The 25,331-nt window shown below is 39.1% G+C and overlaps 3 protein-coding genes across 4 annotated transcripts; all 3 read left to right on the top strand.

Moving 5' to 3' along the window:
- Positions 1 to 159: 159 nt before the first annotated feature.
- Positions 160 to 7,953, top strand: LOC106963294 (sushi domain-containing protein 2-like). 2 transcript variants are annotated; one of them, XM_015058127.1, is made up of 16 exons: positions 160 to 369; positions 1,043 to 1,241; positions 1,326 to 1,477; positions 1,577 to 1,744; positions 1,984 to 2,158; positions 2,241 to 2,442; positions 2,906 to 2,991; positions 3,284 to 3,552; positions 3,625 to 3,759; positions 3,851 to 4,012; positions 4,222 to 4,470; positions 4,633 to 4,816; positions 5,461 to 5,555; positions 5,638 to 5,817; positions 7,177 to 7,273; positions 7,430 to 7,953. In XM_015058127.1, the coding sequence occupies exons 1-16, from the start codon at positions 309 to 311 to the stop codon at positions 7,476 to 7,478; spliced, it is 2,463 nt and encodes an 820-aa protein (XP_014913613.1). In that variant the 5' UTR covers positions 160 to 308; the 3' UTR covers positions 7,479 to 7,953. The 2 variants fall into 2 exon arrangements, with proteins under 2 accessions (XP_014913613.1, XP_014913615.1); XM_015058129.1 differs by lacking the exon at positions 7,430 to 7,953 and having other exon boundaries at positions 161 to 369; positions 5,638 to 5,692; positions 7,177 to 7,262.
- Positions 7,954 to 9,833: 1,880 nt separating this feature from the next.
- Positions 9,834 to 11,515, top strand: LOC106963298 (heat shock protein beta-1-like). The gene is made up of 3 exons (XM_015058131.1): positions 9,834 to 10,475; positions 10,589 to 10,652; positions 11,066 to 11,515. The coding sequence occupies exons 1-3, from the start codon at positions 10,097 to 10,099 to the stop codon at positions 11,220 to 11,222; spliced, it is 600 nt and encodes a 199-aa protein (XP_014913617.1). The 5' UTR covers positions 9,834 to 10,096; the 3' UTR covers positions 11,223 to 11,515.
- A 1,921-nt stretch (positions 11,516 to 13,436) lies between these two features.
- On the top strand, positions 13,437 to 22,210 carry LOC106963297 (serine/threonine-protein kinase TAO3; the record flags this gene model as incomplete). Its single annotated transcript, XM_074527718.1, is given in 8 exon segments — positions 13,437 to 13,883; positions 16,717 to 16,953; positions 17,075 to 17,203; positions 17,292 to 17,495; positions 18,150 to 18,389; positions 18,476 to 18,688; positions 18,828 to 19,010; positions 21,106 to 22,210. Coding segments are annotated over 8 exon segments (1,815 nt in total), but the record flags the coding sequence as incomplete, so codon positions are not given.
- Between the last annotated feature and the right edge of the window lie 3,121 nt (positions 22,211 to 25,331).

Raw genomic sequence — 25,331 nt, forward strand, 5'->3', positions numbered from 1 at the left:
TGTTTTAGAGAAAATGCTTCTGAATGCATCAGCATATTTACTGTATCTTAATTTATCTTATCTTAATGCAATGAGCTTATCTTACATTTTTAAGGTGTAGCTTTTCTTTTTTAAGCGAGAGAAGGTCAAAGTTGAACACGTGAGCGTCCAGTGGAAAATGGTGTAATAATGACTCCTAGTTAGCAATTAACAGGAAGGCATGTAAAGGTCATGACAGTGCCAAGGTTTGGAAAAACGCTGAGCACATCAGCATGGTGAAAACATTGTAGCACACAAGAGAGTGGAGCAAACAATCGGACTTTGCCAAGATGAGAAGATCAACAGCAGTGATTTTTGTCTTTCTGGTTCCATATATCTGCAGAACTTTAGGCAAGTATCTCCTGCGTTACGGATATTCTGAATGATCCAATTCTCTTTTGTTTATTTATTTTATTTATTCATTTATGACGCTGAGACAGATCTACAGGGAAAACTTTACTAAATTCAGAACAAAAACAATTTTGTCTTTGAGAGTAAACATGGATCAAAAGTATTCACGTTCTATAAATCTGAAGTCACAAAGTTTTATCTGGCACAATTACAAACTAACATTTATAGCTCTTAAGTTCCAGGTCACAAATTGTATAAAAAAACATTTTTGCTAAAATTATTGAGAAGCAAAAGGTGGGAAAAACATCCACAAAAACAAGTAATGTGTGTTTTTCTGTCATTGATAGACACAAAACTTTGTCTATGTTTCTTCAAATGTATCTAAATGACGGTGGGAATATGTTTGCTTAAAATCATTCAAATAGGTTCTTGTTGAGAAACAAAGTATTCCAACTTTAATACAAAACAAAGATTGTTGGATCATCTTTCCCTTCACAAGAAGATGTTTAAGTCATATGTTACAGTTTAAATTGAAAAAATATAAAATAAAAATTTGTCTTACTTAAATGTTTATTTATTTTTTTTACGTGTAGCACCCTGCAAAGCCAGTCAGAATATATAGAGGCATAACTTTGTGCATTTACATTTACTTTATCTGTTTTATTATGGATAGGAAAAACTTGTGAACAAAATTGTGGGACAAAATTAGACTCCTGCTCCTGCCACCCAACATGTGGGTCTCTTGGGTCCTGCTGCTCTGACTACAAAGAGTACTGTGTAAACACTTCTCCATACTCTGGGTCCATACTGGGCGGCACAGACTTTGTTGTCCTTGATGCAAACTTCAACAAAACCTCTGACATTGTTTGTAGGTAGGACATTTTTTTCTACTCCTTCATACTTGACCCAAACTAGTTAAAAATCGACTGATCAATTATGTTTTTTTCAATTATCAGGTTTGATGATAAAACTAACACAGAAGGGTACGTGGATGGAGATGGTAGAGGCCACTGTATTTCCCCACTGTTATACGAAACCGGATGGGTCTCTTTGCAGATCTCCTCAGATAACGGCACCACATTCAACAGAGCTGGATCGTGGCTTTCAGGTACCGCAACTAAAGAATAAAATAAGATAAAAACAAAAGTTTTTTTTTGTTGTTGTTGAATAACTGGAGTTCAAATGTTACCCACATGTGCTGCTGTAGTTCACACAGGCAAGTTGGCTTCTCGCTTCAAAGCTATTCTGGTGAACTCAACAAAGTGGCAGTACTATGGAACGCCTAATACTGGAGGCGAACTACAGATGATATGGAATACCACTTTAGTCAATTCAGAAAAGGTCAACATAGAGCTCTGGGGATACGAAGAGACAGGTAAGAGAAATGCATATCCACATTAAGGATTTCAGACACTGTAAATGTTTTCATAATAATAATAAAAGTTTCCTTACTTCAGTTGTGCAGAATTTTGCACAAGCCTTTTACATCAAGGCTTGTGGTTGCAAGATGATAAAACAATGACATCTTTGCTGGAATGTGAATACATTTTATGGTACTGTATGCGGTCATTGCATTTCAGGAAAACATGTATTGTAAAAAGTGTTTCTCGACAGGGCAGCCGTACTCAGAGTCCTGGCAGGGTGACTGGCGGTATCTGTACTCCCTTACCAAGGATCACCCCAACAATGGCTCCTTTAAGTTTGTACCCAAAATAGCCGAGGGAGATTTTTCTAGATGGGAGCTCGGTGCCGTTCGTGTCAGCTCAAGCAGCTACCCTGACGGCAAGTGGTATGTTGAAAAGATCCTTAAAGATCACCATCATCCATGACTTTCGGTGTAAAAGCTGTTCTTGCCTGTATGTTTCATTCAGGAACGTCCAAGCTGCGTGGAGTGAGGATCACGCTCTGGCCTGGCATCTAGAGGAAAGCTTCAGGCAGAACTCAGCAGGATGGGCTCTGGATAAGTGCTTAGCCTGGGACAAGCTGGAGAACGAGCTGCCAAACTTCCTCACTGAGATCATCAACTGCCCATGCACGCTGGCTCAAGCAAGAGCAGACACTGGGAGGTTTCATGTAGGTGGAGATTAGATATCGACAACCAGATAAAAACTATACAACCCAAGAGCACAAGCCTTGGACCGAGGGTTAAACATCTCTGTAGCTAAATAAAAGTGAAGAAATTGAACAACATAAGAAAGAGAAACTCATGAACGTCAAAGTCTTGGAATCTGATTTGGTGATCAAAGTCAATGTGTAATTGGTTGATCTGTTTATGATCGTATAATCCTCCTTAGTTCAAAGTCAAGAAGCGGTATCTCTCTAATTTCAGCATTTATGAGAACTCTATCTACAAGCAGCATGCTGCAGGTAGAACATGTTTACCCTACAAACATGACTACTGAGTTCAAAACCATAAAATCATTTTCATTATAAGGTCACTGCTGTGGATCATGAAAGCACAGAACAGTGTGATTTCTTTGCTGAAGTTGTGTTGTTTACCAAGTAGTTATGATCGAATCTTCTCTTGATTCCTCAGACTGATTATGGCTGTGATATAGAGAAAGGCAGTGTGTGCACATACCATCCTGGGAGTGTTCACTGTGTGAGGGCGATACAAGCCAGGTGAGTCTAAGCTGAGATAATCATTGCTGCTTCACTAGAAAAATGCTTAACTGCATTTGTAAAGGGTTTGTATGTTCACCCTTTAGCATGCACGTGGTTGTGTTTTTTTTCTCCATCTTTCACAAATATAAACGTTGGGTTAATTGATCTAATAAATTTGAATATTATTGAAAAGTTAATTTATTTCATTATCTCAATTCGCTGTGTGGACTACACAAGCCTTTATTTATGTCAATCATGATGATTTCCGCTGTTCTGCTATTAAATAACATTTGTTGTTTCCTTTCTCCAGTCCTAAATACGCAGCAGGACAACAGTGTTGCTATGACAGCACCGGTGCTCAGGTTCTCACAGCAGACTCGATTGGCGGTAGCACTCCAGACCGGGCCCACGACTGGGGGTCGCCTCCTTTTAAGAAGCCCCCTCGGATCCCAGGACAGTCCCACTGGGTTTATGATGTGCTAAGTTTCTACTACTGCTGCCTCTGGTCGGACAACTGCTACTACTACTTCAAACACCGGCCCTCCAGCGACTGCAGGCGCTACCAGTCTCCCAGTTCAGGTGCAGTTTGCTAGAGCAGCTTTAATGGGATTATTATTTTTGTTTATGCTTACATTTTGGTTTACATTTCAGCGGTGGTGTTTGGAGATCCACACTTTATCACCTTTGACGGTGTCAGCTACTCGTTCAACGGCAAAGGGGAATACACTCTGGTCAGATCAGAGGGGAAGCAGCTGACAGTCCAAGGCAGAACAGAGCCTGTGAAGGGTGAGATGCTGAATTTCCCCCAACTATTTCAACTATAAAAGAAGCAAAACAAACGGCACATTAACATTTTTTTCTCTAAATGTGACGATAGATTCAGAAAAAACGATAAATGCAACAAAGTTGACGGCTGTAGCTATGAGAGAAGGGTCGTCCGACATCATAGAGGTGCGGCTGGATAGGAGAAACGGCCTTGAGCTACTGCGCAATCAGCAAACCCTCTCCTTTGCAGAGCAGACCTGGATGGATTTAGAGGGTGAGATTTCACTAACGTCACATATTTTAATACTTCTGACGAAGAAAGAGAAAAACATTCCCTTGTTTTATTCAACAAAGAGCTCAAATGTGGGCCTTTCTCCTCTGAAGCACCATATATTTTGCATTTAAGTGATACTACAAATGTTAAAAAGCTAAAATCCTGCTGTGTGTCTTGTTTCCTCTCTCCTCGCGCCAAATATCTTGCAGGCGTGTTCGTGTTTTCTCCCATCTCTACAAACGTAACTGTGATGTTTCCATCTGGAGCCGGGGTGGAGGTGCGACGTAGGGGTGAAACTATGACCACCACTGTCCTGCTGCCAGAGGAATTCAAAAACTCCACTGTGGGACTGCTGGGGAAGATGAATGGTGACGCCAAAGATGACCTAGCCCTCAGCAATGGGCAGCTAGTGCAGAACCACAGCAACCCAGAGGAGCTGTTCAGCTTCGGGGCGAGCTGTAAGAAATAACCTTAAACACAATACATACGGTTTTGTAGATAGAAATATAAATGATAAAAAGAATACCTGGACAGATTCTATTAGAAATCTTACTATATTCTGTAAATCTTTCACCAATAACAGTACGTATGCTTAATCAGGGTTTGTTTTTGTCTTACAGGGGCTGTAGAAAACACATCCGCTTTGTTTACATATGATTCCGAAAACCTTCTCAACGCATATTACTTCGCTGCAAGACATGATCCAAATTTTGTGGCAGTATTTTCTGTCCCTGAGAATCCAGATGATCCGCTGAACACCCAGGCAGCTGAGATATGCACCGGAGAGGGGTCTCAGTTCTGCAGGTGAGAAGAAAAGATGACAAAGAGTTTGGTTTAAAGCACAGCAGCAGAGGCAACGCAAGGTTTAAGTTATAAAACCATCAGCCATGAGGCTCCACAGCACCACTAGCATCTCGTTAATCTTGACTTTATAGTTATCAAGTGAGCAAACAATGAGCTTCTTAAGTCAGGTCTGGTCTTAGATGAGTTCCTGCTCCAACAGGAATATTTATATTTATTGCTCCATTAGTTCATATCAACCTCTACAAGACCCAGCATTTGATTCAGGTGTGTTGAACCGGGGAACAATTAAAACGTGCTATATACCAAGTCAATTGAGAACTGACTTTGTGAATGATCTGTTTGTGCCACATTGCATTATTCATCTAACAAATGGCACTTAAGAGTCGTGTATCAATTAAGATTTTGAATCTTTACATTGATAAAGACACATAAGAGTAATTTACCCCAGGTAAAATAGTAGCTCCTTGTAATATTTTAAAGAAGAGTCTCAAATAATAAGAGTCACAACATTTAAAATGTGTATTTTGAATGAAAGTATTTTGAATTAAATTTAAAAGCAAAGTTATTTGTTCTGGTTGTGTTTGAAAGAAGAAATGCCGTATGATTCTTCATGTTTTTTTTGTTGTTGTTTTTTTTTACTGTAGATATGACATCCTCGTCGGCCGCAGCCCTTTAATAGGAAATGCTACAAGAGTTTCTTTCCAGAGTCACGTTTCTCTGGTGGATGATCTGAAGCCAGGTATGATGTTTTGAAGAACCTCAGAGATTCACATGATTGAGTCCAACCTTGGCGTCACATTGGTGGTTTTTGTTTCATGCAGTGATCTCCTGTGGATGGCTCCCGCCACCTGCTAATGGGAAAAAGCAAGGAACCAGGTACCTACAGGGGGCGAAGGTCAAGTTTTCTTGTGATGATGGCTACGAGCTTAGTGGATCAGAGGAGCGCACATGCCAGAGAAACGGCAAATGGTCTGGAGAAGATGCGAGCTGCAGTGTTCCCAGTACGGAAAGCCAGTAAAAATAAAATGAATCAATAAACAATGAAACTTTGATTTTCAACAAATCAACAAATCAGTGTCTCTAAATGCGTCCATGTTTGATCTTGAGTTTGCCTCTCAGTGTATTCTCTTCCAATCAACATGTGTTTTATATGAACAGATTGCACTGTCCCTATGCTCGATTTCCTTGAATCAGAAACTTCTCAGAATTCGATCATTGAACAAAACATCGGAAATGAATCGTTACTGCATTCCTTTCACATGATTTTGGTTGGGAAGCAACTGTTGATTGAATCCTTTATGAAATACTGTCATATTCACATTTTTGGGCTTCAATGTAAACCTATTTGATTCCGTTCAGTGACTTCATCCAGCTCTGATGAGAAGAAATTCAAATCATTATACAGTTCAGTGGGGGAACATAAAGGTTCCTGACCCTCGGTCTCTTTCTGTATGTTTTCCTCCTTTTTCTCTACCTCCATTTATTCTTGGATACTTTGAATAAACAGGCTCTTCTTCAACAAAATCTTTTAAAAAAAGAAGATATCTCATCAGCATAATTTGGGACAGATGGCTATGACAATTTGAAAATAGTGAAAATAGTTGCATCCCAGGGATGTAACTAGAAAAAAAAGGAAAGCAGGATATCTTTATGTGCCGTAGATGTGATCCTGTATTTTAAAAAAGTCCAGCTAGTCTTCCTTAAATAAAAATAAAGTATGTCGACAGTGTTCAGGCTCCCATATTAATAGTTCAGACTCTGGTGTCTGTTTTTGTAAACTAGAAGTTAAAGTTAAGTGGTAAGATGAAGATCTTTTAAGCTTTCAAGTTTTACTATTTTCAGAGTGAGCTTTCTTTTGACAATGGTTGTGTAAACTTGTCCACTGTTTTTCAGGCACAAATGTAACTCCATATTTTCGGTGTGCTGTGGCTGTTATGCAGTGAATAAAAGTGGAACATGTTAACGTTGACTAATATCACACCAAAAGTTTAGTAAGTATATTCAATTAAACAACAATTAGTATCTTGTGAAGGGCTCTGCATCTTTAACTTAGCAATGGCCATCCAACATATCAGGCCCAATATTGGTCTTGCTCAGGTTAAATAGATAAACCTAGGATTAAAGTTGTTCTGCGTCAAACCTAAAGAGGTATTTGATATGCTATCATTTTGAAAAAATTGGCAAATTATATTTTTCATCCAGTTGTTCATGCAGCCACAACACTGGGCAGCTTCATGGTTGATCACTGCTGATCGTTAAAGTTCGATTTGTTTAATATTAGTGCAATAAAAATTTGTAACTGAGGCGCTGGCGGTGTGAGGAGTTTTGCTGAAATAATTCAAATCCTTGTTGTGATTCAGGTAAAGTTGCTGGAATAGTGGCTGGTTCGGTTGTTGGAGCGTTGACTCTGATTGTAATTATAACAGCATTAATTCTCCACTCCAGAAAACAGAAAAGGTAATTGATTAAACTTTCTCGCATTAAAAACATAACACATCAACACAATTGGAATTAAAAACCCACTAAGATTTTATTTTATTTTATTTTTGTTTTGACTTTTTGTCCTGGTTTCATATATTCCCATTTCTTATTTTGCCTCCCTTTCTGTTTCAGGAAAAGTTCAGATTCAGATGAAGAAAGAAGTAACACCTCCAAGCTCTAGTTCTAAATGCCATATTTTATCTGCATTGAAAATGTGCAGGTCATAAAGATTAAAAAATGTACAGCCGGATGAAAACACTGATTATTCTCAGAAGGTACATACAAGTTTTGTCTAGTTTGTATTTGTGAGCAGAGAAATAAAAACAAGCTAAACTTTGAATTTATGCCAGTTTTTTTCCACACAAAAATCTACCTTATTAATGCACCTTGATTTTTCAAAAATGACCATGAATAAGATTGTGTTTTACTAATGCCTGTATGTTTAATATTGTATATAGGATATATTTAGTCCAGGTTTTAAAAACATCAGTGAAGCTATTATACTTACCTGTATGCAGGTGTTTTTCATTGTTAGCTCATTTTTCTCTCTACAACTTGACATAAAAAATTAGGAGCTCAGGACTAATAAGCTTCTTCTGGCAGCTGATAACTGAACATAATAATATATGGACTAAATAATAATAATAATAATAATAATAATAATAATAATAATAATAATAATAATAATAGTAGTAATAATAATAATAATAATAATAATAATAATAATAATAATAATAATAATAATAATTTACGGTGTTTTATTCATACTCTGTTTTCAGCATATATGGATCATAAACATATACAGGTGCATTTTTTAACTGTGGATTTTGTGTAGGTACATAACATTTTGGTAAATGTAAATAATCCAAGCACATTTGCATTAAATTAAATCTGTTTTATACCAGTTTGGTCTCTTTTTTGCCACTAAAACATCGAAAGATTTCCTAGCATACTGTGTTTTTAGCAATAGGTCCTCTACGAACCCTGAAAGACTGTTGAGCTGGATCTTTGTCGATTCAACTTGCTTTTCTATCATCTGAAGTATCACATTGATATCTGTTCAGGAAACAGCAGGAAACACCGGACGTCCTTGTATGCTGGTGATATAATTCTCTATTTAGCAAACTTTTGAGTCAGTCTTCCTACATTTATGCATCAGACTGAAATCTCTGGAGTGTCTTTTGACTTTGATTTGTAGACAGTATCCTGTTATTGTGTCTCCTTCATTTGTCCAGAAACAAGTCTTAACATTTTCTGAATTGCTCAGTCTGTGTCTGATTTATTGTGCATTTCGGTGTAACCTTTTCTTGCTAGCTTTAAGTCAGAATCCCATTATGCTGCCAATGAGTTTACAACTGGGCTGTTTACCTCCTCCATTGCTGACACTATTGGCAAACTTAGACCAGTGTTAAGCTGCTCAGTTTATTTATTTATTTTAAAAAAAGGAACTAACCATTTATTTTAATTGTATTCATAAGCAAAAAAGACACAAACCCTTAAAAATGATGCTTATGACAATGAAATAAAGCCTTTTAAAAAAGTCAGAGCTTCAGCCCCTATATGTTTACAGTAACAAATGACAGAAAACAAAATATTCTACTTAAGCCTACAAAAAGTAACATTTCAATCAGGTTTATTCAATCAATCAATCATCAATCACGTTTATTTATATAAAACATTTTAGCAACAAGGCATTTTGAAGTGCTTTACTTCATGAAAACACAAAAATACAAAGTCATAGATTCATTGACGCGTTACATTTTGTCAAGTGCCAAATTTACACATCAGAATGTTTATTAATGTTTCAATCAACATAATTCAAGTATTTTGTTTCATGGTTTTTACACATGAATATTTAGTATCAACGTTTAACAATTTATTCATTCTTGTTGATGGCCTGTGCTGCACTGCTTTAACTCAAAAGCAGAACATCAGACAAACAAAAAAAAATGTTTGGTTAAAATACATTTTAAAAAGATTTGAATTTCATCTGCACTTTGCTTCACTGAACGTGTTTACCCGATAAGTACTCACCGTTTATCTGACCTAACCTTTGAGCATAACTGAGAAAGCTTCAGATATTAAGTCACTAATAAATACCTCCCTCTCCAAAGGCCTGCAGATGCTTACTGCATTACTTGAACAACTTGTCACCCACAAAGATGCGACTGTGAAATTCCTCGCTGCCATCTGAATTCACCAATCCCTTCATCCATCACTTTGTCCGGGCTGCGAACACAACTTTAGTCATGTGTTTGGGTTTTCTTTGACTAAATTATTTGTCCAGAGATCATCTTATTTTGTTGCTTTTAAGCTGCGTGTTTAGCTTAGTGAGTGGAAGTAACTCGTTTGTTTACTGTGCGACTTTAAATGAGCCGTTGTTCCCCTCACATAACAGACTGCAGTGGTTTCTGTGGACAAAGAGCACCAGTATGTGACAAGACTGCAGAGGCCAGAGCTGAATAAACAGGCTGCTTGCTGCTTCCAGTAGGAGTCAAGAGTTATAAATACAAATAATTAGCATTGTCTGTTCCACCTACCGGGGCAACAGAGGAGCATCTCACCATATATCAAGTCGTTCTCATGTCTTACATCACGCTTTCTGCTGTGCAAGTGCAACATTGAGTCAGCTGGACATATATATATAAAGTGTGTGTGTTCAGCACTGCATGCCTCAGAGTAGCTTTCCTCCTCAGACCTCCTCCTCACTTGTTGTTACATGTGAGCAATAAACTACAGCTGCTCTATTGTTTCGTCAGTGTTGGAGCTGCAGGAGCTGTCGAGCTTATCGTCAAGGACATGGCTGAGCAAAACAAACTTTTACCTCGTCCCATCTTCCGCAGAGACGTGACCTGGGAGCCCTTCCCGAACTGGACCCAGCCGAGCCGCATCTTTGCTCAAGACTTTGGGCTCCCTCCTTTGCTGGAGCCCGGTGACATCGATTGGCTTGACTGGGCAAAGAAGAGGCTCGCTTCTTCCGCCTGGCCGGGGTACGTCCAGTCCCCTCTTCTGCCTCCGTTGAGCAGTCGCCACGGTGAGCAGGACACGCCACAGGTAACGTGTGGCGTGTCAGAGGTCCAAACCGGACAGAACTGCTGGAAAATCACCCTGGACGTCAATCACTTCACACCAGAAGAGATAACAATCACAACCAAGGATGGGTACTTGCAAATATCAGGTAAAGTACTGCTTGATTTGAAAATAACATTTCTGATTAAATATTTGCAAAAACTGCAATAAAGTATTATTCTTAAACGTTGATATTCTTTGAAAAATTGGTTTGTTGTCAAGGAACTCATGAAGAGAGGCAGGATGAGCATGGAGTGGTCTCAAGGTGCTTCAGTCGTAAATACAAGTAAGTTGTCTGACAATATAATGTATTTCACATGTTATACTGATTATTAGATCTGTTCATGAAACACATGTTGTTGACAAATTAACTATAAAAATCAAGTTAAAGAAGCAGGCAAAAATGAGAAACGAGTATCAACAACTCAATAGGCTTTATATCTTTGTTTGTCAATAACATGCAGCAAATTTTTCTTTCATTAACTTTCCTCTCAGAAACAAACTGTGTGGTTGAATAAAAATTATTTGAAATCTAAATCTCTATTTGGATATGACTGATCATACTCAGATGATCCAAAGTATACAACAGATATAAAAAATACAACTATTATTGCATTTTGTTTAATCTCACTCAGCAAAACAACGTCAAATGTGAAGTATTTCTGTTCGTTATATACTGACAAACTCTATCTGCTTAAGGTTGCCACAGGGGGCAGATTTGCAGCACATCAGTTCAGCGCTGTCTGATGGAGTCCTGTCTGTAGAGGCTCCCGTCTCTGGCACGTCTGTCAGCAACCCATGCAGTGAGATTGTTGTTCCAGTTCAGATCAAACAGACAGAAGACGGAGAGAAGTGAGCTAAAGACCCGGCTGCTTTATTATCGTGATAAAAGAAAAAAAAAAATAAGTAAACTGTTGTGTCGATCTTTTAATATGATTGTTTACTAAGTTTGCATGTTTTAAATATCGTAACTTAAAAAAGCATCTAGACTATTTTAACATTTTTGTTTTTAAAATTGAAGAACTTAACCCAAATCTTTCCTCTTTCGAGCACAAAAATAATTTAGGTTAGTTTTCTTCAGCCAAACTTGGGGTGAATAATCATCAAAATGCTGAATTGATATAAGATAATCTACAAATGTAATAAAAAAAACCGCTTTTGGCATCTAAATTAGAAAAAAAATAAAATATTTTTTATAACTGCGTTTCAGTGTGTTTGTATTTTCTGTATTTTTTTTTTGTCATTGCAAATAGGTCAACACCGACATCTAGTGGTCAAACGGAATACTACATCCCAGTGGTTCAAAAGCAAGAAATGCGGAGGCTTCTGTTTAAAAACTGTTTAGAAATACTATTTCATTGATCAGTATGAAATTAAAAGGCTTTCATGCAACCTTTGCAACCATCTAAGGGAAGTTATTAGGCTTTCAGTCATCTGTGGTGTCTGATATTTGTGGTATATTGCTACTATTATTATTTTAGGTTTTCTTATACAACGCTAACCATTTACACCAATCAGTCATAAAATTGTGATCACTTACAGGTAAAGTTAATAACATTGATTATCTCTTCATCATGGCTCATGATATCAGCAGCAAGTGAACATTTTCCCTCAGAAGTGAATCATAAAAATGGGATAGTGAAAGCATTTGATTGAGACCGGTAAAGGTCAAATTGTCAGTCAGTCTGGCCTGTTTTAGCAGGGTTATGCACCCTGCACACAAAACAAAAACAGCCCAGGAATGGTTTGTTAAGCACCACAAGCATGAGGTGATAAAAAGAACAGCAATTTCAGATCAGTCACTCAAACATCGGGAAACCAGACATCACAACGCATCCTTGGGGTTCTGGTCCAGTCCAACCCTCAACTGCTCAAGGTAGTTTTGGATGAAAAAGGTGCACATTTTCATCTTTATGTTATGCCATATTTCTGTACAGTAAATGCAGACTCTCAACATGTCGCTGGTCAGAAGGAGATAACGTCACAGGACTGTCCTGCCCCCTTGTGGTAGCTCGAGGACATAGCGGCATACGTCAGGAATGGCAGCCAATAAAGCGAAGCAGAAGAAACAAAAGTTTAAAAAGTTGCAGTTTCACCGTCACGTCAGAAGTCAGAGATTAAAACGGCGCAGTCAAATTCAGTTCCACTTGTTATTCTTATATACATACAAGCTAGTGTTAGCACTGCAGCACAGCTACATGTTACGGGATGTTAGAAAAGCAACATCTTAAAAATCTCTTCACTCATTGCTTCACAATCTATGGAACTGTTTATGATCCGGTTATTATGAGCAATTATGTAACTTTAATAATGACAATCATCATGGTGAAAAAATTTATGTTGCCAGTGTTTGTAACATTCAAACTGAAAAAAAAAGCAAAGGTTGAAAAGTTTCGTGACAGTATTATTCAGACATGGTTTTAGAAGTCATTTTTTTCTACAGTAATCAGACAGTAGTTGGGCTCCATATAATCCAATTTGATTTTTAAGAAAAACAATGTTACGTTACAATGAAGGTATGTAAGCTGTGTGTGTGTGTGTGTGTATATATATATATATATATATATATATACTTTTTATATTGTAAATATACTACATCATGGAACATTATTCTTCTCATATTACAGATGTCTTAAAAGATGATAGGTTTTTTTTAAAAAGGAAGAAAAGAAAGATTGCATCCCTTTAGAAATTACCTCAGCCTTGTTGAGATGTGCCTATACTGTTGTGTCTCTTTAAAGGAAGGGGGAGTGTAGGAAAGGGACAGAGGAAAGAGATGAATAGAAGGCACCAGAACCACCTACCATGACCAAGTGCGCTGTAAATGTAGGGCAGAAATTCGAGTGGAATACAAGCGGATCGCTGAACGACACATTCGTGGAAAAACCATGTTTGGATGTGCCTTATCAGAATCAAGTGTTTTTCAACATGGCACCACATTCGATCACAGGAAGACAGGAAAACCATTTTTCCTCCCAAATATCTCCTGCCTTTTGAAACGGAAAAGAAGAGAGTCAGGAAGACACATCACTGAGGTATCTTTCTGATTATCATGGTAGGCTTTGTGTAATTCGCCCCCATCCAGCGGAGCCGTTTAATTCCTCCTGTTTTCCAAGAGGAGGACGCCAGAGAGAGAACGACTACATCCAGAGGCTGCTCCTTTCGGTGTTGCCTGCAATTGGTTTGGCAATGCCCTTTTCTCTCATATGAAGGACTTGCACGCAGTAGCCGGGGAGCAAGCAGGGGAAAGGATGCATTTAACGCTGGATGCGTGCTGCTTTCGGGGAGATTCGGCACTGACAGCAGCTCCAGCGGGAAAAACGAGCGCGGAGGGCCTGGGAAGCACCCAGCCCCACTATCTCCTCCTTTTCCTCCCCCCCTGCAGGACCATGCTTGCGTGAGGGATGAGGCCGTGCACAGGGACGCCAGGCCAGAGCTGCGGCCTATATCTAACCAGAGTCGGTCTCTCGACTGCCAGATCTGTGAACACATCACCACCATCAAATCAGCACCTTTGGTACGCTGCGCGCCCGAGCTCCGCCGTTTGCATGAAAATCCGTGCGCGCGTGCGTGCACGGGCGCGCGTGAGTGTCTGTGTTCTCAGCTGTACATCTGTAGTCATGGCAACCAGATCCAGTTAATAGATGTCATCCCTTCCACCCCCCACCCCCCTTCATCTTTAGTTTCCACTCTGCCTGCGCTTTTATGTGTGTGGATTGCATTTGTACGGACAAATATCTGCCAGATGCCTTCAGTCACAGCCGTCTTGGTTTTTATTATCAAATGTGAAAGGTGTCATTTGAAATATTCCTGCTATTCTGATTGGAGAGAGGTGTCTTGATCAGCCTTTTGTCAAATATTGTTTTGTACATTGTGCTAGCTTTTCATCAAACCTGGCATTAAGGAGAAAATACCGCAACAAAATTTGATTCTAGTCAACAGAGCTGACACTTTTTATGGAGTTTGACGTGATTCACCCGCACAAAGTGGCACGTCATTGTGAAACGGAGGGAAAATTTAACTTCTTTAGCTCTGATGTGCGTTTGTGGTCAGCTCCCATGAGTCAGTTCTTTGTTGAGTTTTTTAGGATATGACTATAGGCTGAGATCTTTAAGGATTTATTTATTTATTTATTTATTTATTTATTTTTGGCTGTCAATTTTAGAATAACTCCCACAATTCCTCAATTGGATTCATGTAGCTCTGCCTGACGGTTCAGAGTTGTTTTCTGCCAGGATCAACTTGGATTTTGCTCCTTAATATTCCCTTTAATTCTGACCAACTTCCCTGTTCCTGCTAAAGATACTTTCCCCACAGCATGATGCTGCCACCACCATCTCACTGTGGGGGTGGTGTGTTCAGGGTTAAAGTTTCACCCTTTAAGCTGGACTTCTTATGCAGTTGTGTTAGTTATTCCTATTGTTGGATGAAGAACTGAACAGCGCGCCCTTAGATGGGATGTAATTTTATTATCTACTTCTGCTTTAAACTACTCAACACTGCTACCCCTGACCTGTATGATGTGTTCCCTTGTCTTTCTAATGCTGTTTGTTCACTAATCTTCTCTAACAAAACTGAGGCCTTCACAGAAAAGCTTTATTTATATGAGGGTTAAATTACACGCAGGATAACACTGTCTACAGGGCATTCATAGGTTGAACTGGATATTATTTGGGAGCAGAAGGGTAAAGGGGACTACATACAAAGGCAGGCCACACTTTTCAGATTCCTCTTTTTTTTTTTACACTTAAATTTTTGAACACAACCATTTTACTTTCAGTTGTGTGGATGTAACTCTGTTACAATAAGCAGGAAACCCGTAAGAAGATGTAAACACACTGACCGAATCCCACGACTAGTGAGGTTTGAAAAAGGCCGAAGAACAGAGACCGACTGTGGAACAATGAGAATTTTAATAATGAAACAGCAAGAAGACTTACAAAACTCAGAGAAACACGAGGGGACCGGAGGACAATAATGGTAAATGGAGAATGAAAAAATAAATAAATAAAAAAATCTAGGAACTTAAACACAGGGGAGTGTGATAGTAGACAAGAGGCAGGTGGTTGATTACTAACAGGGTGCAGCTGGGAGAGGAAGAAAAAATGAATAATTAACACTAGGGGCAGAGCTGAATAGTTCACAAGAATAGTAGCAGAAACTGGAAATCTAAATAATGGACAGATACAGAAATACATTTCAAACAACAATGAACACAGGGACCAGAATGGAGCATTTGCAGAACATGTTAAGCAATAACAAGGAACAGAAACAATAATCAACCCCAAAACCAAACACCAAGGAACTTAACACAGAAAACCAAAAATAAACACAAAAATCACAACAAGTCAAAGGCTCAAAAAGGCTCAAGAAAATTCCACGCACTTATTGAAAAACTTAATTAAAAGTATAACTCTGCGAAAGCTGCTTTAAAAAAGCTGCTGCATGTTGCTCAGTCAGGGTAATGAAGCCACATTAACCACGTTCTTTGTCGAAACACCAAGATCTTCTTCTAGCGGTAATGATGTCCAGTTAAGCAACTCATAAAGCTTGTAATCTTGCACCTGTTGTAAATCACATAACAGCGTTATAAACCATATGTGCTTTTTGAAAAGACCATACAGTTTCATTCTTAGAAATTACATCATCAGTGCCTAGTAACCTAAAGTAACCTGTGTGCACAAGTGTGCAAAACCTTAAGCGAATACTTTGTTGAAGCAGATTTTAATTCACCTTCAACTTTGCGTCTTCTTTACGTCACAACTGAGATCAACTACGATGAAACTGATCTAAATAAAAGTTCAGCTGTCCCAGTAAGATTATTTGCGTCTTTCAGCTATTTATAAAGTCTCAGAATTACGTCATTTTACTCCTGATTTTGTATCAATCAGGACAGAAATGGCACAATGCAGAGAGTCATGTACACCTGGACAGATAAGACATTACAAAAACTGGACATTCTCTTTAAGCTGATGATAAAACAAAAGGGAAACTAGACCTGGAGGTCGAGCAGAATGATGTAGCCAGAGTTCAGAGCTAAATTTGACAGAAAATATATGGAACCACATAAGGGGAACTGCAAGGAAGAGAATTCCTCAAAATCTTGCAGCTAGAGAGGGCAATGCTGATTAAAATGATGATTAAATAAGACTGAAAGCTGAGGTTGAATCAAAACTTCCAGAGAGTATTAGTTTGAGCTTTTACACATCAGGATACAACTAGTTCGTGGTTCACTTCTCTTTATTTTGTTAGGTGAATGTGACGGCTACGTTTGAACGTTTTCATTTTGCCTTTGCGTGCCTTGTTTTCGCCTGCTCAGCTTCTTTCCCTTCCTGCGTTCTCCTGTCCAGGGCATCAGGTAGATCCAGGAGCATGAGCAGGACTTTGAGCTGCGGGAGCAGATGTCTGGGTATAAGCGCATGCGGCGACAGCACCAGAAGCAGCTGATCGCCCTGGAGAACAGGCTAAAGGCCGAGATGGATGAGCACATGCTCAGGCTGCAGAAGGAATTAGAAACTCATGCAAACAACACTTACATTGAACTGGAACGGCTGGCCAAACGCCATGTTGCTCAGACGGATAAAGAGGTATAAACAGCAGCTAGTTATGAATGAGCAGGAGACTAAAGGAGTGATTCAAGCCTCGTTTGTGTCCGTAGGAACGTGAGCACGTTCAGGATGGAGTGATTATTTCGCTGTCTGTTCACAGATGAAATCAGTTGCAGCAGAGGAGAGGAGGATACAGCAACAGATTGTTGCTCAGCAAAAGAGAGAGCTGACTGGTTTCTTGGAGAACCAGAAGAAGGAATACAGGCTCTGCAAAGACAAGATCAAGGATGTAACTATCACCAGCAGCAGATACGTTCGTGAGTGAATTCTGCTGAAGACATCTCCCACCTTCGGTCCTGTTTGTGCTTTTGTTGCAGGAGATGAGTGAGGACACTTGTGCAACCAAGGAAGAGAAACAGGAACGACTGTCCAGGTACAAAGAAACAATGCAGCACTCCCAGGCTGAGGAGGAAGCTCACCTGCTGGCCCAGCAGAGGCTGGTCTACGACCGCAGCTGTCGGGCCCTCAAACGCAGGAGTCTGATCAGGCGGCACGAGTTTGAACAGGAGCAGCTAAGAGAGGTAATGGGACTTTCTGTCATCGTGCATCACTCGGCATTCAGGCTGTGAAGGCTGCTGCTGCTTGCTGGGTTAGGGGAAATATTCTCTGTTTTCTGAGAAATTGTCTGTGACCAAATTCCAAGAAATAACCAGATCAAGTTGTTTCTTGGTAATTTGTTTAACTTTTGCATTAACTTTAATGTGGTTCGCAGGGTAAGATTTCTCTGTTACCTTTCACATGTTACTCTTTGCAACATGAGTGTTGTGATGGCTTTGAGGTTTCTGGGAAAATTCCTTATTTCCTTTAAAAACCTTAAAAACAAATAGCTTTCTTGGTAAACCTGCTAAAAAATTCCAGCAATAAATTTCTGCTCTCAATTCTTTTTGTGAAAATCGTCGAATATTCGAACAGAACAGTTTGTCATGGAAACCTTGTGCATTTAACTTGGATCAGTGTAAAATGGCACACCACCAGCATAGATTAAAAACACAAAAGTGTAAGAAGCAAAAACATACAATTTATGTTTCAGATGTCGAATTTTGTCATCTTGTCGAGGGGGCTTGTCACGACCGAAAACTAATGGCTCTGAAATGTAATGTTGGGAATAAATACATGAATAAATAAGTGCATGAGGCATGAAAAATGCAAAACTGCTCTGAAACATCATGTTGCAGGAGCTGAACAAAAAGAGGACACAGAAGGAGATGGAACATGCCATGATGATCCGGCAGGATGAGTCCACCCAGGACCTGGAGCACCGGCAGCTGCAGATGCTGCAGAAGCTGCGGGTGGAGCTCCTGAGGCTGCAGCACCAGACCGAGCTGGAAAACCAGGAGGAGTACAACAGCCGACGACAGACAGAACTGCACAGAAAACACACCCTGGAGCAGCGGCAGCAGCCCAGAAACCTCAAGGTGTTTGAGAAACTCTGCTTACTTCTTTATTGTTTATTTAAGCTTCATTGCTAATTGGGATTTATATCTTCCTTACCTCTTCACAGACCCTGGAGATGCAGATCAAAAAACAGTTTCAGGATACTTGCAAGGTGCAGAACAAGCAGTACAAGGCTCTTAGGAACCACCAGCTGGAAGTGTCTAACAAAGGCGACCACAAAACTATCCTGAAGAACCTGAAGGAGGAGCAGACGCGGAAACTGGCTGTACTGGCTGAGCAGTACGAACAGAGCATCAACGATCTGATGGCCTCACAAGCGGTGCGTCGCATTGTAATCGCAAAACCACCGTTATTCTTCATCTTTTGGATAGCAGAAGCTTGGCAATATATAACGCGGACACCAGCATTTCGCATTTCTCCCCCCCCCCCCCCCCACCCCCAATCGTTTAATTTTCCAGATGCGACTAGAAGCGGAGCAGGAAGGTGAGATCCAAGCTCTGAAACAGCAGCTGAAGCAAGAGATGGAGCTCCTGGACGCCTACCAGAAGAAAACCAAGTCCCAAATGGAGACCCAACATGAGCGAGAGCTCCAGAAACTTGAGCAGAAGGTTTCCATCCGGAGAGCACACCTTGAACAGAAGGTAAAATCAGAGCATAAAATACACCAGGAGACGATATCTGCTGATACTGCTTTATCAGCGGAGTATATAATATCTGATTAATAACTTTATTAATCAGATACTCTAATCCATGCATGCAGGGTAGCTACGAAACAGGGAATCAAAAGGAACTCTTAAAAACAAATTTAATTCAGCATATTTTCAACAGGCATGTAAAAAATATTTGTGTAAAATACTGTGGAACTTAAAAATGTACAAAAAACAGGTTCCTGTCATTCAACTGAGGAGGCCATGATTCATGATCTAAAGCTTCTCCCCAAACTTTAATATGAAATATTTCCTGAATATTTTAATTAGAAAACAAACACACCTGTTAAGGGACAAAACTAGGAAAAAAAAAAAAGCAAAAACTTCAACGTCTTGATTGCATATGATTGCATTTAAACTAATACAAGATGTACAAATATTTGATCGCTGGATTTTGCAAAAGTTTTCCAAAGTTGTCAGATTGTGAGGAAATCTCTTGTCCATAGTCCTTATCAGACAGATTTAAGTCTAAAGCATCTCAAAACAAGCAGAAGTGATCGGGCAAAATCTCATTTTCTGAGAATAAGTTTGAACAAAATGTAATGAACATGTTTTGTGTAGCCCACAGACCTTCCCTAACTTGTTCAAGGAAGCATAATAGGTCACCTTTAAAATTAATTAAAAATGAAATTCATTCTATTGGTCCTGCATAATATGCATGCAAACCTCAGTGGGATTGGATCTGAGGTTTGAAGGCATTAAAAAAAATAATGAACAATACATCTTTTCCACAGTTTGAGTCAGAAACAAAATTGTGTGTTCAGGTTTACAACTGCTAGAAAAATCACAGCTTTCGAAACTTCAGAATAATTAGTGACACAGTTTAATACGTCAATAGAATTGGAGCTAGAAGAAACAGGAACCACCCAAAAGAAAGTTAAGGGGAAGTCATAAGATAAAAATATTCAATGTCACCATAAATCTAAAAAGTTGCTGTGTCAGCCTAGCTGTTAGGTATTTGGAAAGTCTCAAGCAGTTTCCAAACCGATTCAAAGAAATGTCTGTCGAGACAAAACACATTGCCAGACTTCTATGACATATTAATTATGAAATATATAAACTGCCCTTTTATTATGCTTTGTTGACATTTTAGAAAGTATTGTTTCTTGAGACGTAACAACAATCAAAATGTGATGACTAAATGAACTTAGTTCACACTTGGTTGAGAAGTTTTTTTTTTTTGTTTTTTTTTTGTTATTTGCTATTCAAGCCAGCGTTACCTTGTAAGAAGGAAAAGAGTAGCTTTCCTTCAATATAACATCTGTTTACATAATTTTTAGTGAGAATTAAGATTGCTTCAGGCATCAGACGGGCTTCTGGTTTCAGACAGAAGAGTGACCATGGGGTGGCATTGTGCAGGATAGTGTGCACAGCTCTGCGTTGCTGCAATAAATGCTTTAAGACTCTGGTGGTAAGGATTTCCAGATTCGTGAACTTATTGTTTGTTCCAATGTTTTTTTTTTCTTTATTATTAATGGAAACTGTTTTTGGTTGAACAATGTGGGGAGAAATGGTGTGAAACTGTCAGCAGGGCATATCTATAAAGCCATTCTTCAATATAAAGTGCTGTCAATTCAGGATTTGCTAATCAGTATTTGGAAACCTAACAAACCGACACCCTACCTTGAGTTTTAAAAGCGCTCCATGGCAAGGCTAGTTAGCATGTAGACAAAACATGCCCTGTGGTTGTTACCCCATATGTACAGACATCAATATTCAAATTTTTTAAAAACAGCTGTCATCAAAATAGCTAACATTTAACTTTCCAATTGTTCCCCATGCTGTTTTTAGTGGGTAAGGAGAAATTCATCCTCACAACTTGTGTTTACATTCACAGAGCAACACTAATAATTTTGTAGCATAAATGCTCACTGTAGTGTTTTGTGCCTCATTAGAGTGGTGTTTTTGTTATTGTGTATTTTAAATTCATCAAATTTAATCCCCAGATTCTGGGCTAAAATAATCTTTTAGTTCATTTGGTTTCTTCTGATATTTTCAATTCCATGAGTGTCTGCTGTGCTGATTGCAGATTGAAGAGGAGCTGGCTGCCCTTCAGAAAGAGCGAACTGAAAGGATCAAGCACCTGTTGGAGCGCCAGGACAGAGAACTCTGCGCTTTTGACTCAGAGAGTCGGAGCCTCGGTTTTGGAAGCCTTGGATCTCTGGACTTCCCCAAAGAAGACAACAGATGAAAACGGATCTTATCTTTTTAAAAGGACAACATATCTGTGCCCTTCTCATTTCCACTCGGCCGTTTTGCTGCATCCACGATGACAAAAACTGGATAACTTTCTCCGCTACTCTTCTTCTTCTTCTCTCTCTCTCTTTCTCTCTCACTTCAGATATTGCATCGTCGAACGAGAGGGTGTTCTGCTTTTGCTGTGACACTCGGAGGGAGAAAGCAAAACAGAAGAATCCTTAAACGCGTCCGCTAGCGAGCAAATGTCGTGTAACTCAATGTGTTCAGAAAACAGACTCTTTCCTCCATGCCATCTCCTCTTTTTTGGTATGAATTGAATAAATCAGGAAATTTTAGTAAAATGGGCACTTTGATATGTTCAGTTAGAAACCCATCATGTTCATGATGCTTAATGTGTGTGTTACATGGAGGGACATTGTGGAATGTGAACTACGGACTCACCCGTGGTGTTAAGCTGCTTTTGTTTCGTTTTTATTATCATTTGATTTTTGCTGTATTTATTTAATTTAAATCTCTGAATGTGAATATTACTGTACGGGGGGAAGAGGGAGGGGTCGCTAGGGGTTTTCTCTTATTTATTATTATTTTTTTTTTTACAGGATTCCTTTCTCCTACTGGTCACATATCCAACATGTGCGTACTCAGTATACTGTGGTCCCTTACTTTTCTACCAGATTTCATTTATCGGTATGTAGAATCAATTGGCATCAACTCGATCGACCCGTTTAATCGTCTCACAACTCAAGATCCCACTCGCTCAAACTGCTTATTATTGCATGCACTTTAAGGACAAATTCAGGTTGTGAAGTGAAGCATGAATCTGTCAGAGATTTTAGCTGTTTGTAAATAAGTGGTCATAGCATATGTTTTTTTTTTTTTTCTTGTTTTTTTTTCTTTAAAGCCTATCAATACTAGACATAAGCGCCATATTTGATGGGTTTTTTTTCCACAAATGCCTTTATTTGAGTTGTGCCTGAAGCAGGTTTGAGTTTTGTAATATCAACATTTTAAATTACTTAGGAAGGCACATTTTCTTTTTCTTTTTTGTCTTTTTTTTGTCGTTGTTGTTGGGTTTGTCTGAACTTGTGAATCATTTAATTGTTCACTAATCTTGTAAAGGAAAAATGGTGAGATCTGTGCTGTATAATTTTTGATATGAATATTTGTACATGAAAACATAGCTAGAATATACAGAGACACTGGTCTATTACCGATAACAGAGCTTAACGATAAAGATTTTGCTTCTTTTTTTATAACGTCGAGAAATGGTCACACAATAGTTCAGTATATTGCTAAGTCGGACCACTAGACTTTCAGATTGTATAAATGCTGGTGAATGGAACCACAGACTTCTTGTTATTTCCCTGTAAATGATCTTTTAGAGATCAGAGACTCTGCAGACAACGCGGGGCTGGACTGCGTTCAAACGATTTGCGTCTGAGGAGTTCAATATTTTCCGCCATGTTCATTATAGTCATTGAACAGGTTGCACAATTGTTCCATTCATGGTGAATGGAAAGATGATTTTTGGTGCTTAATTTCTAATGTCACCTTTAGCCTTGTTGTCTTTTTTTATTTATTTATTTTTTTTTAGTTTCTTTAGTTTTTTTGGAGAACGATTGAGTTTCACAAACTGTTCGTAAGCATTTTGCAACCCCCTCTGAGTAAAAACACAACAGGTTTTTCAAAGACTTGTGACCTATTTGAAGCCCCGATTGCAGTGAATTTATCAAATAATGAACTATATGTATGAAGAAAAAAAAAAAAAATGCTACTTCATCATGGGTCACTTTTTAAACATGGTCAAAAGTGGTGATCTTGAATGCAACACTTTTCTGTTCAACGGTGTCTTTTTAGTTTTCTTTCTCTCCACAGCAGAAGCTTGTATTAGTTCCTCACAAGGGGGGCTGGAAAGCTGGAAGATGTCCCCTAAATTCACAAAGTATTTTAATGAGAGGAATCTGATAACACTTGGTTTCTGGTGGCAATAGAACCTGACTGCTCTCGTCCAACTCGACCGAGTTCTGACGTTGGAACGGCAGAGCTCGATTTCTCATGAACTTTCTGAAATTTAATGAAGCTGTATCTCATATGCAGTAAAGCCTTTCTTTGTCGTCTGGTCGTGTATCAGCTGAAGCTTTGTGGACAAATGGTTTCATAGAGAAAAAGTGCTTTTGAGGTGCTCGAGTATGTTTGCCTGAGAGCTTCAGAACAACAGACCTTACAATTTGTGTACATTTTAGGTTATTAGAAAGATGTATTTAGTTAGAACAAAGGGGATTTTCCTAAAGAATTTTATTCACCATTTCCTGTGCAGTTCGAAGACAAAATAAAAGAGATTTTGTTGAAAACAAAAAAAAGTCTTGGCACTCAACATCCTGCTTCTTGACACAGAGAAATCCTTGGTGTGTGTGTGTGTGTGGTTTAATTTCTTAGCAATGTCTCTTTTATGTGGTGTGAAACTTCACACGTTTTCTTTTCTTTGGTGGGAAATGACCACTGTGACCTACATTGATTCGTTTGCTATTTTCTATATTTAACGAGCGTACAGTAAATGCGGGTCAGAAATAACCAAAATAATCAGAAACGTGAAAATGGGAACAAGAGGTGCGAGAGAACTTGACCTGCAGAGGCTTACTTTCATTTCAGTGAGACGTTGCTGCATTCAAATGTCAAATGCGAGTTTCTTTTGACACAGTGGCAGGAATTTTACTAGAGTTTCCTTGAACTGCCAGCTTCTGAGCCAGACATCTGCAGATGTCTGACGGCTGCAGACAGACATCTGCAGCCGTCACCCACCTCAGCACCAACGCCCCACTTTTATCCCCTGGGGCAACTGGAAAGCCCCGTGGGATGGCATGAAGAGTGGTGAGCCTTTACCTGAAGTGGTGTTGACACGGTTGTGGTGCATCGAGTTTCCCTGCCTATTCTCAGGTAGTCGGTGGTTTGCAACTAACGCATGCCTTCCTGTGCTGAAAATGCTTTCAAAAGTCATGGAGGTCATGTCAGATCACAACAAGCTGTTTCATTTTCACTGCAGTCGTTGCAAAGGGGCTGCTGGGCTGCACGATGCACAAACACTAACCAACTTACTTGAATTGCTTCAAGTAACTCAGTTAAGTTTATCCAACTTAATTTATTAAGTTGGTTTAACTTGACAAATTTCTTACTCATTTATTTCAAACAAAGACATAAACTGATAAAGGATCTTTGTTTTAAAAAAGGTTTTTTGGACTCAGACGACCTTTATTTAAGAGTAGTGGGTAATAAAAGAGGGGAAAGACATGCAACTAAGATCATCAGGCCTGGAATCGAACCTGCGACGTCTGTGTCGAGGACTAAGGCCTCCTTAGGTGGGTTGTGCTCTACCCCTGCTCCACCACAGCAAGTTGTCGTCACTTAGCCAAAAGAATTAAGTGAAATTAATGTAAATAAGTGCATAAAATGGACTACAGTTCAAATACATTTTTTAGAGTGCAGGAGAAAGCTTTTAAATAAATAAGCAAGCATTAGAAAACAACATCCACTTCAAAACTGTGAAGTGGAGGGAAAAAGGTAACTACTTTCAACTCCTTTTCACTGCCCTAAATAAAATCCACAATTTATTCTCAGAAGTCACTCGTTAGTAATTAGTCAGGTTGTTTAATCTCAGGTTAATTAAACTGTCCTGTGAGATTTCTTTTTAAGTATCCTAAGCTTTTAACAAACCTACCAAGACATGGCCATCCACCTCAACTAACATGAAGGACGATTAGAGCATGGAGAAGACTTGACCCTGGCGCTGACCCAACAGGACAACGATACTAAACAGTCGGAGCTAAAGCAATAAATGCTAGGAAGAATTTGTGGCAAAGCTTGAATATTGATGTTCACAGATGCTCTTCGTCTGTTCTGACCGAGCAGAAAGACTGAGAAGACGAACTGGCTAACATTTCAGTCAATTTCATAGATTTATTCCTTTATTCTTCTAAGGCAGAGGTTCCCCTACTGGGGGCGCCGTGCCATTGCGGGGGAAGAAGGGAGAGCGCGGGAAGCCGTCTGGATGAAAAAAAAAAA

This window comes from Poecilia latipinna, unplaced genomic scaffold (genome assembly GCF_001443285.1).
Source record: "Poecilia latipinna isolate Pla-1442-1.1 unplaced genomic scaffold, P_latipinna-1.0 Scaffold1519, whole genome shotgun sequence".
Taxonomy (NCBI): domain Eukaryota; kingdom Metazoa; phylum Chordata; class Actinopteri; order Cyprinodontiformes; family Poeciliidae; genus Poecilia; species Poecilia latipinna.

Bases quoted from the DNA above. Each gene is read 5' to 3' on its own strand.
- LOC106963298 (XM_015058131.1), top strand. From the start codon at position 10,097: ATGGCTGAGCAAAACAAACTTTTACCTCGTCCCATCTTCCGCAGAGAC. The intron at 10,476-10,588 runs GTAAAGTACTGC...TTTGTTGTCAAG, and splicing joins TGGGTACTTGCAAATATCAG to GAACTCATGAAGAGAGGCAG. The intron at 10,653-11,065 runs GTAAGTTGTCTG...TATCTGCTTAAG, and splicing joins TGCTTCAGTCGTAAATACAA to GTTGCCACAGGGGGCAGATT.
- LOC106963294 (XM_015058127.1), top strand. From the start codon at position 309: ATGAGAAGATCAACAGCAGTGATTTTTGTCTTTCTGGTTCCATATATC. The intron at 2,159-2,240 runs GTATGTTGAAAA...TGTTTCATTCAG, and splicing joins AGCTACCCTGACGGCAAGTG to GAACGTCCAAGCTGCGTGGA. The intron at 4,471-4,632 runs GTAAGAAATAAC...TTTGTCTTACAG, and splicing joins GTTCAGCTTCGGGGCGAGCT to GGGCTGTAGAAAACACATCC.